At 41.9% G+C, this 15,925-nt stretch overlaps 1 protein-coding gene across 12 annotated transcripts in view; it reads left to right on the forward strand.

Moving 5' to 3' along the window:
* Positions 1-5,272: 5,272 nt before the first annotated feature.
* Mybpc1 (myosin binding protein C1) overlaps positions 5,273-15,925 on the forward strand; it is a 76,313-nt gene continuing 65,660 nt past the window's right edge. For all 12 annotated transcript variants that reach the window (XM_040755114.1, XM_040755107.1, XM_040755108.1 and 9 more), the window contains exon 1: positions 5,273-5,420. In XM_040755114.1, coding sequence (XP_040611048.1) covers positions 5,396-5,420 — 25 coding nt within the window. In that variant the 5' untranslated portion in view covers positions 5,273-5,395. The remainder of the gene's footprint in view (positions 5,421-15,925) is intronic.

The following is a 15,925-nucleotide window of genomic DNA, read 5'->3' on the forward strand; positions in this document are numbered from 1 at the left end:
ATCTTTAGTGCCCATGGAAATGAAAATGAAAATTACTTTCATGTTTAATCTCACCCTATCTAGAAAACAAATGACAGAAAATGCTGGCAAGAGTAAGACTTATTTACTGCTGGTAAGAGGGTAAACTAGTACAGCCACTATGGAGCCGTGATGAAGATGTCTCAAAAACTTAAAACTGGAGCTAGGCAGGGCGATGCACACCTTTCCTCCCAGCACTGGGGAGGCAGAGGCAGGCAAATCTCTGAGTTGCAGGCCAGCCTGGTCTACAAAGTGATTCCAGGACAGCCAGGGCTACATAGAGAAACCCTATCTTGAAAAAATTCAAAATCAAAAAATAAAAAACAAGCAAACAAAAAAGGCAAACAACAAACTTAAAACTGTAATTACCTCATGACCCAGATACAATCACTCCTGGGGAAATACTTAAAGGACTCTGTGTCCTATCAGAGAGATAAGGTCATATATATGTTTATTATTGCTGCAGTATTCTCAATAGCTAGGAAATGGACTCAGCCTAGATGTCCACCAGGCGATGAGTAGATAATGAAACTGTGATACATATATACAACGGATCTTATTTGACTGTAAAGGAAAGTGAAATATTCAGTAAAATGGATCTAGGAAGTACCATATTAAACAGGGTAACCTGGACTCAAAAAGACATATACCACATTCTCTCTCAAATGTGGATCCTAGCCTTTAATGTGGATACATATATACACATGGGTGTTAGTGTGAGTATAGGCTTGTGCTTCTCAACTTTGGGGTGAGAGATCCCAACTCAGCATTTTTAGACCCCTAGCGACTAGCCCATCACAGAGTGACTTGCCCTTCTGCCCTCTCCTGAGAAACCAGAAACCTCAAGATAAACCTATAAGATAATCCTCCCTTATCCAGGAACTAACTCACCACATTCCTGCTCAATGTTTAACTGTACAATGCCTAAAGAATGCTTGCTTGAGATAACCTTCCTGTTAAGACATAAGCTATCATTTAACTTCCTCATCCGTTATGTTTATGATGTTTTCCTAACTCTCCAATTCAGTTTCTCCCCTTTAAACCTGCCCCCCCACTGCAGTTACTAGGGGTCGAAATCCTCTGCCCTTGTGAGGGTCATGAGCTCGGCCCCAGTGCACTGGTTCCCCGAATAAACCTCGTGTGCTTGCAGCAAGAACGGTCTCTCTTGAATTATTGGGGCATCAGTTTATCCCGAGACTTGAGTGAGGGTCTCTCCACTCTGGGGGTCTTTCAGGGGTACAACACTTTCACGGGAATCACATATCAGATATTCTACATATCAGATATTTACATTATGATTCATAACAGTAGCAAAACTACAGTTATAAACCACAATGAAAATAATTTTATGGTTGGAATCACTGCAATATGAAGAACCACTGGGTCACAGCTTTAGTATAGGCTATGAAACTTGAGAGAGGATCGTGTGAGAGGAGAAAGAGGGACTGCAGGAAGGACGAAAGAGCACAGACGACATTAGAGTAGAAGGGAGACTGGATCGGGAGGTCACGAGGGAGCAGAGAACAGAGAAGGAAGGGGAGGAGGGCCAAGAGAAAGACACTGTGTTTGAAGACGACATAATCACAGGCTGAGAAGACCACTCAGTATGGAAAACATCTGCTGTGCCAGTGTGATGACCTGAGTTCGGATTCCCAGAATCCATGTAAAGCTAGACTCAATAGAGGGCTGTGTTCTCAGTGCGTCTACAAGGTGGAAGGCAGAGACCAGAGGATCCCTGGAAAGTCATGGCCTGATACCTTTCTGTATGTTGACAAGGGCCCAAGGATGTCCTCTGAGCTCCATACGTGTGCACATGAGAGAGAGAGAAAAAGAGAGGGAGGGAAGGAGGGAGGGACGGGAGAGAGAGAGAGAGAGAGAGAGAGAGAGAGAGAGAGAGAGAGAGAGAGAGAGAGAGAGAGAGAGAGACTTTGAAATTTCATTTGTGTTTCATTGTGTCTGTGTCTCTGCATGTCTGCACCACAAGCATGCCTGCTGCCTGCAGGGTTCAGAAGAGGGCATCGGACCTTCTGGAAGTGAAGTGACAGGCAGTAGTTAGCTGCCCTGGGGGTTCTGGAAATTGAACCTGGATTCTCTGCAAGATTAGCCAATGCATTTAACTGCTGAGGCATCTCTCCAGCCCCAAACTCAGTGTTTTGCATACTAATTTAAAAAATAATTTTAAGTGGGGATTATGAATTCTTTTTCCTTTCCTCTCTTTCCTTGCCCTAGATGTAAACATGATAGCTGGTATACAGAGCCTTTTTATGTTTTAAATTAAATAATTTAAAATATCTTAACATTTTAGGCTTATTTATTTTATGTTATGTGTATTGAACTTTTTGCCTGGAGATGTTTATATGGACCATGTGTGCACCTGGTGACCATGGAGGTCAGAAGAGGGTGTCAGATCCCCTAGAACCAGAGTTATGGACCACCATGTGGGCACTAGGAATCGAATGTAAGTTTCCAAAAGAGCAACAAGAGCTTCTAACTGCCAAAACAACTCTTGAGACTCCTAAAAAGAGCTAGGAAATAGTTTTCACTATGTTGTCCAAACTGCTCTCAAAGTGATCCCCCTGTCTGTCTCCACATGACTACACGTGCACCAGGTCGTGATGCCTGGGTAAAAGGCATTATTGTTCTTTTGGCATGACATCGCCTGACTTCCTGATGATTCCGAACTATTTGATTTTGGCCATGGAATATGTGGGAAAAAAGTGTTTCTTTCTTGATTAAACTGTTGTGTGTGTGTGTGTTGGTTAGATAACTTCTCCTTCAATAACACACATACACACACACACACACATTCACAAAACATTTAACCAAAGGAGTGGGGAGAGCCCTGTTGACCACTTCCTTCCCTGAGAGTCTGCAAGTACCCATTTATCCTAATTTAAAATTTCACATTAGCCATCTGGTAAACTGTGTGGCTACTTATCTTGGAACTCACCTATCCTTTCAACTCCTCCAATAGCGTTTTATCTTTGTAGTGAAGTCCCTTGTTATCAAAAAGCTCTCCAGGTCATCAAATACTTTCTTCTAGAACTGCAGTATTTCCTGGCATGTGTTTGCTCCAGTAAAATGATCAGTGTATTAAAAGCCGACGGGGCCTCTGCTGGAGCCAGCAATGGCACTGCAGCTCCTTGGTGGCATGTGAGAAATCTGTCCTTCACATAAACATTCCTCTGCAATACAACACTCTGCCCCTCTGTCCATTACACACGAAATGCTCAGTGTGCTGGGAATGCTGGGAAAGGGATTCTGTTTTAGGGCCTTCCACCACACCAACCATCACAACGCTAGAGCCATAGTGGACTTCTGAAATTAGTTTTAAAATCCCTTATTTTACACAAGACAAAACTGAGGCACAGATTGGCCACCAGACTTCCTTATTGTAACTTGGTTGAATTATGCTGGGCCCATAAACAGAACCTCAGGATCTTACTTTAGATCCTGGATGTTTTAACTAGTTTGTTGTGTAACTGACATCCCCATAGTAGACTTGGAAAAGCTCTTTCTTCCTCTTTTTTCTTCAAGCTATGTCTAACTTGGCATTCAGAATAGGTCATTCTGCGGTTGACATTAACAGGTTGTCGTCTAAAAGCAAAGAGTATGTTGTAAAACAAATGGTGTGTCCAGTAGAACTAGAGAGGGCTTTCTTTCCAGACTATATTCACCGAGAGTGCTGTCTAGTCTGCCTCCTCCTCTTCCCACATAGCTAACTCATGATGCCATTGAGTGCTCAGTCGAGCTCCCATCCATATACGAAAATTCAACTTGGCACAGTGTTTGTTAGGACTAAGTCGGACCAGCTGTGTCTGGGCCACAAGGGAGATTAACAGAGACAATGTGGCTGCTTTGGGGCAAATTGTATCAAAAGCACACACCATTAAGGCATGCAGGTGGGTGGCTTTACATATAAGCAGATTTTAGCCCTTGGTCTGAGGTGTCCTGCATATGGACAGGGAAAGCAAGGGGTGCTGTTTAAGGTAGCCCTTTTGATAGGCCACGTCTCTCACTAGATCCTCTAGAGTTTCAGGGGAAAGTGACCAAGTCTGATGCCAACTGAGACCTTCTTGGGTTAGGTTTTCTGTACCCATTTGCCATATTTATTTACTTATTTGTTTTTGTTTTCGAGACAGAGTTTCTGTGTGTACCCTTGGTTATACTGGAACCTGCTCTGTAGACCAGGCTGCTTGAACTTACTGTGATCCACCTGCCTCTGCCTCCTCAGTGCTGGGATTAAGGGCGTGTGCCAACACCTTCCAGCCCATTTGCCATCTTAATAATCATCTTTTTGTTTATTCATGGTGTTCCTGATAATCTGACTTTCTTTACCCAAGACCCACATGTGTAATTCAATATATATATACATATACATATATATACACACACACACACACACACACACACACGCACGAGTGTGCACACACACACACACACATCCCCACAAAACTATGTAAACATTCCCACACTCCAGTTCTGGAACATTTTCATCATTGTCAGAAGGAGTCCTGAATTCATGAGCATTCAGTCCTGGTCTGTGGCAATCACTAAGCTATTTTCCAACACTATGCATTTGTCTATTCTGGATATGTCACAAAAGTGGGATCGAATAACATGATCTTATAGCTGATTTCTTTCATTAGTGTAAGTTCTACCCACGTTACAGCATATCTCCTTGCTTCATTCTTTTATATGCCTGCAATTTTTAAAAGAATATTTCTTGAAAAATGCAAATGCATTGTATCCTTTAATAGACATCTTTGATATTCTTGGTAGAAAAAAATGAAACAAGATAATTAACTTGGAATTCAGTTTGACTGATTAACACTGGTGTAGAAATGCGATACAAAACATGTAATCTCAGTAATTAAGAAAGAAGGAAATGAACAACGCAATATACCTTGTTTTTCTTTCAAGTTTCAGTGAAAATGAAGAGAGAAACCAGGCTTACACAGTATGGTTTTCATTTATTTAATCACCCAGAAAACTCCGTGCACCGCTGAGTCGGCACATGCATCTGTCCCTCGGACAGAAAAGAACAGGGGCGAGCACGAGGCTGCAGCCGAATTTAGAAAGTTAGAGGTCCTTGCATCTGCCACACGAGATGGACAGGAGATTCCTTCCAGCGAGGGAGCAGAGCACAGACAACAGATGTGAGAAAGGTCCCAGAGCTGTCAGGTTTCAGCATCCCTGTGCCGAAGAAGGGAGGCGCCAACATGATTGATGTCCAAGGGCTGTATAAAAGCGCTCGACATCTCGGCAGCTGCTCGTCACACTGACCCCCGCTGTCTCTTCGCTCTTCTTGGGGTTTCTGTCAACTGGTGCTGGAGGGAGAAAAAAACTCTTTGGAGAGTAACCTTTTATTGTGGTCATGCCAGAACCCACTAAGAAAGAGGGTAAGAACATCCATTTCTTGTTAAACTCCTTAATATTTATTTTGGTGCTTATTTTCAAACAGGTACCTAATTTAAAAAAACAGACTATAAAACAGTAGACTTAATGGCATGCGAAGATAAAATTCTTGACTGTGAAAAGACCAGAAGAAAAATGTAAGACTATATAATCAACTGAGAAATATCTGATATAGTTTATAAAGCAATATTGATTCCAATGATTAAATGACAATTCTATTCTTCGATTTTAAGAGGTCCTGAAAATGCTGAAATCAAAGATATTAACTGCTTGTGGGGAGGAGGCTGCATTTTCAAGCTCATTTTCCTACTTTGCTTCTCAAAATTCCCACCTTGTTTGCAGTGTGCAGGGTGGGGGTGGGGGTGGGATGCACTCTCAAACACTTGAAATTCCGTCAAGTCTTCAAATAAGAATGTGTGATATTGTTTGTGGTTTTACTATTTTTCCCCCCCCCAGGAAGGCATTTAAAATATACAGACGGATTTGATTGTCACTTTGGGAGCTCAGCTTTGAAATTCTTGCTTGAAAAGAAAATCTTTCTGATCATGAGTGGTAGATTAAAACCTCTGCTGAGTTTTGTTACATGCAATTTCAAAATACGTAGCCTTAAAAAAAGATTAAGAAGAAAAGAGGAAGCCAGCTAAGGAATAGTCTTCATTAGAAGACCCCTTTCCATTCAAAGATTGGTATTTTAAAATTGCTAGTTAATAATGTAAACAAATCGGTGTCCGTGATTGTGAAAGGTGCATTCATCACACAAATACACTGACTAATTCTTAGTAGAAACATCTTTTATAACTACCACCTCATACTCTGGTTGTTCTTCACATGATATAAATCTTTCACCCTTTACTAACGATTACAGGGGCGTGGAATACATTTGAGTTTCAAGCCAAGTTTTGACGAGCCAAGTTTTTGACAAGCCAAGTTTCTGACGCTTTGCTTCTTTGAGACTAATAGAAAATACAAATATTTAAAACAAATCAGTTTCATCAGGACTTTTTACCCTTTTTTTTCTCCTCTGCAGATATGAACATACTTGCATGCACACACAGATACACGCACACGAGATCAGCAGAGAACATAAAATTCTTTTAGGCCTTTCATTTCATTTTTAATTCTTAAAAGTGCTTGTTACCATTATTTTAAAGAACTTCGTAAAAGATACCAAACGTTGAACATGACGTTGGGATACTAACCAAATGATGAAGAGGCTTTTAAGTATTTTTCTTTATGTAATTAGGTAGTCAGTGCTGACAGGTTGGGTGATCAGTTACAGGTTGGCCCTACTTAGTGGCACAGAGCATTGATGGATGAAATCTTCCTCCCAAAATAACCACACCAAATGCATGCATTAATATGGGAACTTAATCCCAACTGTGGGGAAGTGTGTCTAGCTCCTGCTAAAGTGTCGCATTTGTGATGCAAATGATTTACATGTGCAGTAAATGTCCCTTTTATTCAGTGGTCACTTGACTTGCCTCTTGGAGGCTTACTCGGATGAAATGTCTTTTAGGATTCCTAATTGCAAACAGAAGATTATTTTAATTATTCTGAATTTCCTTTGTTGTTTGATATCCCAACGGCAAATGACAAGCAAGCTGGAAGATTAATACGTAAGGTTGTAGGCTGCAGGGCCGATAAAGAGAATTGAATGGTTCTGCTTGCTGGGTGCAGGGAAGTTTTGTGTTTGGGTTGGCAACTGGATCCAACCTAGTCTACACTTACAGAGAATGAAGTCATAGAGCTAGGGAGAAAACAGTAGGTTTTTCTTTTCATATATTTTATACTGTATATTTTATACATTTGAAAAATAAATCCACATGAATACTAAGGTCTCCATGAGTTTCTTTGGCTATCAAAATCCTTTTGATTTTCTGTGTAGGAGTTCCACCACCCAGGACAGTAATCTTATACCCATAGATGCTTTGCTTAGTTTAAATTTGGATGGTGGGAAGTGGCATCCCAAAAAGTATCAGTGATATATTTAAAACCCATCGAGGAAGTACAGAGATTTCCTCTTTTTAATTCCCTTACCAGCAGAACTGATCATTAAAGTGTCAAGTTTGCCTTTATGAAACTGTTGCTTTTAACAATCACCGTCATTTACAACCCTAGAATGTGGTAATTTCTGTGCTGTTCTTATCTGAGGCAGCTACACCCTGTACATGATTTCATATTAGCTACGATTGTCATTCTTCAATCGAAGCTGCCCTATGAACAGAGAATAAAGTGTGCCTTGCTTCAGAACTGCCTGTAGATACTCCGCCAGCCCTAGGGGATCTTTCTTCTCCTCCCCACCCTTCGAACACCATGCCCATAAGGGTTGGACTATTGCTGTGAGCCTTGACAGGATCTGGCAAAGAGACCGAGTTTTCAGCACCTAAATGCAAAAGACAACTCACTTAGATGCTTCCACCCTGCAGTGGCCTAATTCTGGAACTGTCACATTAGTTCTTCAGGGAGTGGGTCATTCTAAGGAAGAGAAAGACAGGGACAGCTTTGGACCCCAGGGCGGAAGTCTAGTGCAAAGAACTAGTCTGTATGAAGATATTTTGGCTATCTCAAGGACTCCGTTTGGAAACAGAAAGCGTCTGTTCCCTGGGTGGTGCTGAGGGTCAAATCCAGGGTCTCAAGCACGCTGGGTGTGTGGTCTGCTGTGGAGCTGCACCCTTGCCCAGCCAGGAGTAACTGCTTTTCACCGCCTTCCCTCCATCCCATCGGTTGCATTCAGACTACTGCATTACCTATTCCACGGGCCTACCTTATATTCCGTATTCATAGAGATTCTGAGACCACTATGTTTTTCTAATCAGATGGAGAGAAAAGATGCTGAAAGGAAGCTTCGGCCGTTGGGAATCTCCCAGAGTGCCTTGCTAACGGATTAATTTATGTATCAACTATTAACTAAGCACTGGTGTTCTCCATTTCAGAGGGGTATGTAAGGTGACTTCTTCAGGCCTTCAAGGAAAATTGCTGCTCTGGGTCCTAACATGTAAGGAAATAACCTGCTGCTGGTTATTTCCTGTCAAAAAGAAACTGTCAACATAAAATCAACAATTTCAATAATGTTACTTCTTGGGATCGAATCTTTACTAGCTTAGAAATACTATGGGTTGGCGAGGCGGCTCAGCAGGCAGAGGCACTTGCAACCAAGTCTGGCAGCCTTCGCTCCACCCATGAGACCTACACGGTGAGACGAGACAAGCAGCTCATCTCCACATGCTCACAGTGGCACACAGACACACACACGTGCATGCACACCCAGACACACACACACGTGCGTGCACACACCCAGACACACACACGTGCATGCACACACACATACACACACGTGCATGCACACACACAGACACATACACGTGCATGCACACACACACATACACACACGTGCATGCACACACAGACACACACACGTGCATGCACACACACAGACACACACACGTGCATGCACACACAGACACATACACACATGTGCATGCACACACACACAGACACACACACGTGCAAACACACACATGCATGCACACACAGACACACACACATGCATGCATACACAGACACACACACATGCATGCACACACAGACACACACACACACGTGCATGCACACACAGACACACACACTAAATCAAATGTAATAAAATCTATAATAATACAAATGACCCTTAAACACATAAAAAGCTGTTGAACCTCTGTGGCATGTCATGGCAGCCACAAGGCCTGGCTCTTTAGAATCTGCACATGATTGTTCACTGTTGTTAGATTCTCTGCAGTCTTGAAAAATTCTTTTCTCATACATTGAGTTGAGGTCTCAACTTGAATTTCACTTTGGTCATATTACAAATCGAGTGCTATTGTATTTTGCATATGAAACTCGTCCGAAGAAATCAATAGTTCTTTTTGGTCCTGCGTGTAGATCAAAATACCTGTAGGAGTCATTGTAGCTTTCTCCTTTCTCGAACGCTAAAGACACAGGACAAACACGGGATCACTTACAACAGCAACTGCAAAGGCGTATTCTCATAACTCCAGAGTCAAAGCCTGGCTTTTCGGCTGCATCGGCAGTCAATGTAAAGTACCGGCTATGTCTACTTGGGTCTTTTTCTGAGGGGACAGGCAGGAACATGGTCACAGAGACATGTTACAGTCCAGAAGCCCTCCCCGCTTCCTCTACTTTCCTGTGGTAATTAATGTTTTGCGGAATATAAAAACCAGTGTGAAACCGAAGAGCACCCTTCACCTCTTGCCCATTTCTAAGCATGACTCTGGGCTTAGTCATCATCAGAAGGGAAGCACAGGCATGGCGTGCCTCCCTCTCGCATGCACCCGCTGACCTTCAGTCTCCACAGCTACTGACTGGCTTGTCTGAAGTCCCCAAATACATCGGATTTGTGAAACCATATATATACACCTTTCGTTAGGGGGAAGCTAATGATTTATAGGAAACAAGATAGAAGAATAGAGAGAATGGAGGAGGCTTTTCTTTTAAACTGTTTTCCTGCATGACCATGTAGGTCAAATAAAAGACTCGGATGAGGAGTGTGCAAGCTATACTGTGAAGTGTGTTTTGGTGACACAAGCCTACACCCCAACATTCAGGAAGCTGGAATAGGAGAATGCTCTGGGGAAATACACCCTGGAGAGGCTCGATGCTTGGCAGAATTCTCTCTCAGCGTCTGCTTTTATGATCCACGTACTGCACCTGTCAGGAGATAAATAAAGGACAGGGCGATTCTTTCCTCTCAAGCCCTCTAAATAAAACGCTTTAAAAAACTATAGGAGAACAAATTGTGTCCTTGCTTCTCCTCTAGTCAGTCTGAAGAAGTCTCTCTCTTGCTTCCAAGGAATTTCAAATAGCTGAGAAGGCAAGAGTAAGAGATTGGTCAAATGGTCAAATGCTCGCTCTTGTCTGGGAAGCTTGAGGGACAGGAAACCTGTCAACCTGTTGAGGACTGAGATTTTTCTCCGCGGCTTGCTTTATTTCTGGCCCGAGACGTGTCTCTGGTCTTGAAGTGTCTTTGTTTTTGTTTAAGCAGTGTCTTACTATGTAGCTCACACTGGCCTTGAGTTCACCCTCCTCTCCCCCAGTCCCTCCAGTACATGTGCGTCGTCTTGCACAGGTTTCAAATACTTACTTTCAGGGTCCCTGGGAACACACAACTTACAGTGTGTCCTTACTGAGAGCAACTTTAAAGTCCATTCATGTTGGAAGAAGCCACCCAAACTGAAGCCACTTTCAAATCAATAGTGTCTGTGAAAACTCAAATGAAACAATCTTCTGCAATACTCTTGCAAGTACATCCTTTTAAATCTCAGGGATCCATGGGAAGAGGCAGCTGTGAAATTATTGCCATTGCTTTTACAGGCATAGAAAACATGCTCCTTTTCCTTAAATTTCTTATGATCCATTTTATTTATTTGTTTGTTTTTGCTTTTTCGAGACAGGGTTTCTCTTTGTAACAGCCCTGACTGTCCTGGAACTTGTTCTGTAAACCAGGCTGGCCTCGAACTCACTGAGACCCTCTTGCCTATGCCTCCCAAGTGTTGGTGCTAAAGGCGTGAGCCACCACCACCCGGTGGCTAGTTTATTTTAAATAGTCAATTTAGAGTCCTTATGGACCTGTAAAGAAGACTCTCTTATTATGAAACTTTTCTATTTTTACCTAAGCTCCTTCCAAAGTACCACTGTGAAGCCTCCAGTAAGTAACACTAAGTACTCTTGGCCATCAGTGACTTCTGAGTTGATTCTAAAGCTAGTTCACATCTCTCGATATACGTGTGTGTGTGTGTGTGTGTACGTGTGTGTGCGTGCGAGTGCGTGTGTAAGATAGTTACTGAATTGTGTGTTCTCAGTTAAGTAAATTGTGAATCTAGTTTTTATTCAAGAGTCATTTCCTCAAAATTGAGAGACAGTGATTAACAAAGATCAAATGATGAAAAACAACCAAGACTTTGTCATTTCATTTCCCAGAGTTATTCATAAGCAGAGAGAATATGACCCCTGCCCCCGTATGGTTTTTTATCAGACACCCCCCCCCACTTAATCAAAGTGGTGATATTATCTTGTGCCATCAAGGTCTGTTCTGGGAGGACAAAGTCAGCTTTAATTTACAGAGACTGCATTTTCACAGCCACGTAGATAGAAGCCGAATTTTAGGGTGTTGGAATTCATGGGACAGAGCTCTTAAAGTCTCTACATGTGCTTCCAGAGTCAGCTGGAGTGGGCTGACTAATTTGACAGAGAGAGGACAAGGCTGGTTCCCTCCCATGCTTATCTCTCTCTCTAAAATGAGTTCACCAGAAACTGACTGTGTCACTGTGCCTCTCAAGTTTAAGTCCACTTTGATAAGACTTTTGCCCTTTTATGCTCCCCAAGAATCTTTTTGTAGGCAGTTTGACATACAACTGTAATATCTAAAGCTACATTGCATGTCAGGTGTCAGGCCTTACAGTTTGTTTTATTCACTTTTTGACATGTGCTTTTCTATTTAGGCTAAACACCTTCAGTTTTCAAAGCCACCCAAGTCCTCTCCAGACTGTTTCTTGAAACTCCTGAGGAGCTCTCTGCTTACATCTTTGCCTTTTGTAAAATGCCACACAGTAGTCAATGTTCTATCTATATAAAAGGTTTACTTATTTACAGTTTAGTTTGTCATGCTTGTAGTTGGATGCCTTTAAAAGTGTCCTGTATATATCCATCCTTTATGTATGGATATTAGATACTACCCTTATTAAACATTACTGTGTGATACTCATGGAACATTCTAGCTAGCTTAAACTCCTGCTGAACCATGTTCCAAGTTCCATATACTTTCTACGCCTCAGTTCTCCCATGTCTGTAACGTGATAAAAATAACACCCGATTCACACGGTCTTTGTAAAAGTGGGAACAAATCAGGTAAGGTGCCCGGGACAAGGCCCCCCACATAGCAAGGCTGCAAGTGGTGAGCCCACATACTGTGTGAGATACCACCTAACATGTATGTGGTAGACACTTTGAATTTCCAGAGCATAGGCTATGACAATGGTTGCCTCCCTCTAACCTGTGTTAAGATTTACAGCACATGACCAGATAAAGACTGTCTTTTGTTTCTGGTTTAGGTGGAGGTTTTTTGAAACAGGGTCTTGCTATGTAGCTTTAGTTAACCTGGTTCTTTCTGTAAACCCCTGGATGGCCTTGAACTTGGCAGTCCTGTTGTCTTTGTCTCTTGTGATGCGGGTCTATAGGCAGGCGATGTCACATTGTTTGAGAGAAGGAATTATTGTGAATTCCATTGTTGTCACCAGGAGTATGCCCTTATTTTACTCAAAGTGAAACATCTTAGTTTTAACCCAATTCAGATAGGAAAGGCCTACACCCCAGGGTCTCTGTTGTAGTCTCACTGAAAAGTCTGGTGTGGAGGGGTCTCCAGCTGTCAGAAAGAAAAAGACACTGAGCTGTTTCTTTACTGCTCCATTGTGTGTGTTTGGGGGATGGGGGTATGACTTTCTCACTTAGCTGAAAATGCCACCTTGTATAGCTGAACCTATAATTGTATGTCTCCAACAGTTACAAATTGGGTTTGAGGGACATTAGATTTCTCTAAACAGAACTGCCTTCAAAGGTTGATCTTCCTGACTGAATTTCTCTCAGGTAATTGCATAAAGAGATAGACTTCACTGCAAGCGTTTGTGCTGGGTAACAAATTGAGTGCCACTGTGTTTATTGTTCTGGAATCTTGTTTTTATGATCCTATATGTCACCAGGACTCCCTCTCCTCTATTTTTAAAAAGACACCCAAAGTAAGCCTTCTAGGCACTTAGGAAAAGGCCTTACAGGGGTTTATTCCATAACATCTGATTCCATATGGGAGTCAATGAGCCCCAGGGGAAGACACAGTGGGGAGCTAGCTTAAAAAGAAAAATAATGACAATGCAAATTACTTGGGAAATAATCTCCTTCTGATGTGTCCTAGACTATTTCTGTTTCTCAAGTTGAGTCCAGCTCTCCCCAATCTTCAGCTACACAGTGGGTATAATGTCAGCCTGGGCTACACAAGATTCTATCGCAAAAAATAAAATGAGTAAATAGAACACAGTGGATGCAATTTAATTTTACCTTATATTACAGCTACTATAGAACATGCTATCCCAAGAATACAGACTGCTGGCTTTTTTAATCAACACCAAGTAATAATAGCTTTCCTGTTCTTCTGCCCATAACTGAATGGAGCCCCTCCCTCTGCTGTTACGCAGATGGATCTAGCTCCCGCCTTGAGAACAGTTCATCACCCCATGTGCAGGCGTGCAGTACCAGAAAAGAGTGTCAGATTCCCTGGAACTATAGTTACAGTTGTGAGCCACTATCTGTGGGTGCTGGGAATTGAACCTGGGTCCTCGGTAAGGTAGCTTCTGTAAGGGTAGCTTTCACAATTTTATCAATCAAAGCTCCAAATAAGTATATAACATGAATTTATTCACATTAAAAAGACCTTACCCCCAAACCTTTTTATTCTCACTCAGACCCACATTTTACATATATATTCAAATGTATATTTATTTATGTTTGTGGGACAGGACCTTGCTCTGTGACCATCCCTCCTCAACCTCAGAAGTGACAGGGCTGCAAGGGCACCATTCTAGTTATTGAGGGCCAGTTTGTTTGCTTGCTTGGTTGGTTTTTTTGTTTGTTTGTTTGTTTTGTGAGACGGGGTTTCTCTATGTAACAGCTCTGGCTGTCCTGGAACTCACTCTGTAGACTCTGTAGGACTCACAGAAATCCACCTGACTGACCTGTTTTCAATTGCTATTTTCAAATAAATTAAAAATCAAAACATGTTTCAAATGTAAAAATACGGAAGCACGCATTCGATAAGCTGTCGGAACACTGAAGTCATCACATGTCGTGTGAGCCCTTTGGAAAACTTCACTATTTACTTGTGAGAGGATGTGAATGAGAAATGCAAATAATATCTTAAGGCACAGAAATAACTTCGGTATTCTAGACTCTCTAGAGGAGTCTCGGGGACTCAGGAATCCTAGCCCATACTTTGAGAACTATTTACTATGAATCAAATGTCTGTTAATTTTTCAGTGACAGTGATTAATATAGTCAATACTTCCCTAAACAGCAAGGTGAATGTCTAAGTGCAACCCATGTTTTATACTGAGGCTGTTTCCTGTGTGCTGTTATCCAGGCAGATGAGGGTCCAAGTGGAACAGGTACACAGAGTCAGAGTCCACTGTCAACAAATGCTCACTGCCTTTTTAGTGGAAGAAGAAAGAGGATTTGCTATGTTACCATAAGTGGCATTATAGTGTGTTAGAGAAAGTCAACATCATTGATGTTTACAATATACTAAATAGTCACTTCATTTTGCACTCAGAATATCACCTTGAGAATAAGAGATACAGGCCAATAAGGTGGCCCAGCAGGTAAGGATACTTGCCCCAAGCCTGAGTACCTGAATTTAATACCTGGAGCCCACACGGTGGACGAGGGAGAGCCAGCTGCTGTCCGCTGATCTCCAAATGCACACTGTGGTACATAGGCACACACACACACACACACGCACACGCACATGCACACACACACACACACGCACACATTTAGACAGTGTAAATAATAGTTAAGTCTGAACATGGTGGGCCACTCTTGTAATCCCAGCACTCATGAGGTGGGTATGGAGGATTTCAAGTCTAACTTGGTCGACAGAGTGAGACTCTATCACAAAAGTAAACAAATAAGTCATACTGTCTTGTCCTAAAAGTCGTAGTGCCACAGGAGAGCTTTAGAAGACTCATTTTTCCAAAAGTTTGCCCAATAGGTTCAGAATGAAAGTCATAAATGACCTATTGCCACGGCAACGAATGATAACAATTTTTTATGTGTTCTCCCTGCCTTCTCTGCTCCCATGTAATATTCATGTGGTGTAATTAATTATGCCCTCCATAATGTAAAAATTTAAATGAAATTGTATCTAAGCCTCCAGGGAATACTTTTAATGATAATGCATTGTTTAAATATATAACATTATAAAATACAATAATGTAATAAGTTTTATTATGTAAAACTAGCATGATGGCTCAAGTGGAATTATACCTAAGAGTCCAGATAACATTTTTAATGATAATGTACTGTTTAAGTATATGACAATATAAAATACAGTACTATAATAATAGTTTTATTGTGTAAAACTAGTATGACAGTTTTGTTACAGGCAGTGAGCCTATGACAAAGAGAGAACTTGGCTGAGTTAAGTCGCTTTAGTGGACAGACATACATACAGACAGCTTGATAGCACCTAAGAGCTAAGATCCCCCACCTCCCAAGTTACGAAGCACAAACCCTTGGCACTAAAAGTGGAAATGGCTTCTACCAGAGAAAGTCACACCATTTATGGAGTCTCTGCTCCCTGTGTTTCTTTGGCAGCTGAAGGCCATGTATGAGGCTGTCTCATCGCTGGCATCAATTAGAACGCCTGGGCACAAGCTGTGCAAGCATGCCA

This window comes from Mesocricetus auratus, unplaced genomic scaffold (assembly GCF_017639785.1).
Source record: "Mesocricetus auratus isolate SY011 unplaced genomic scaffold, BCM_Maur_2.0 Super-Scaffold_100011, whole genome shotgun sequence".
Lineage (NCBI taxonomy): Eukaryota > Metazoa > Chordata > Mammalia > Rodentia > Cricetidae > Mesocricetus > Mesocricetus auratus.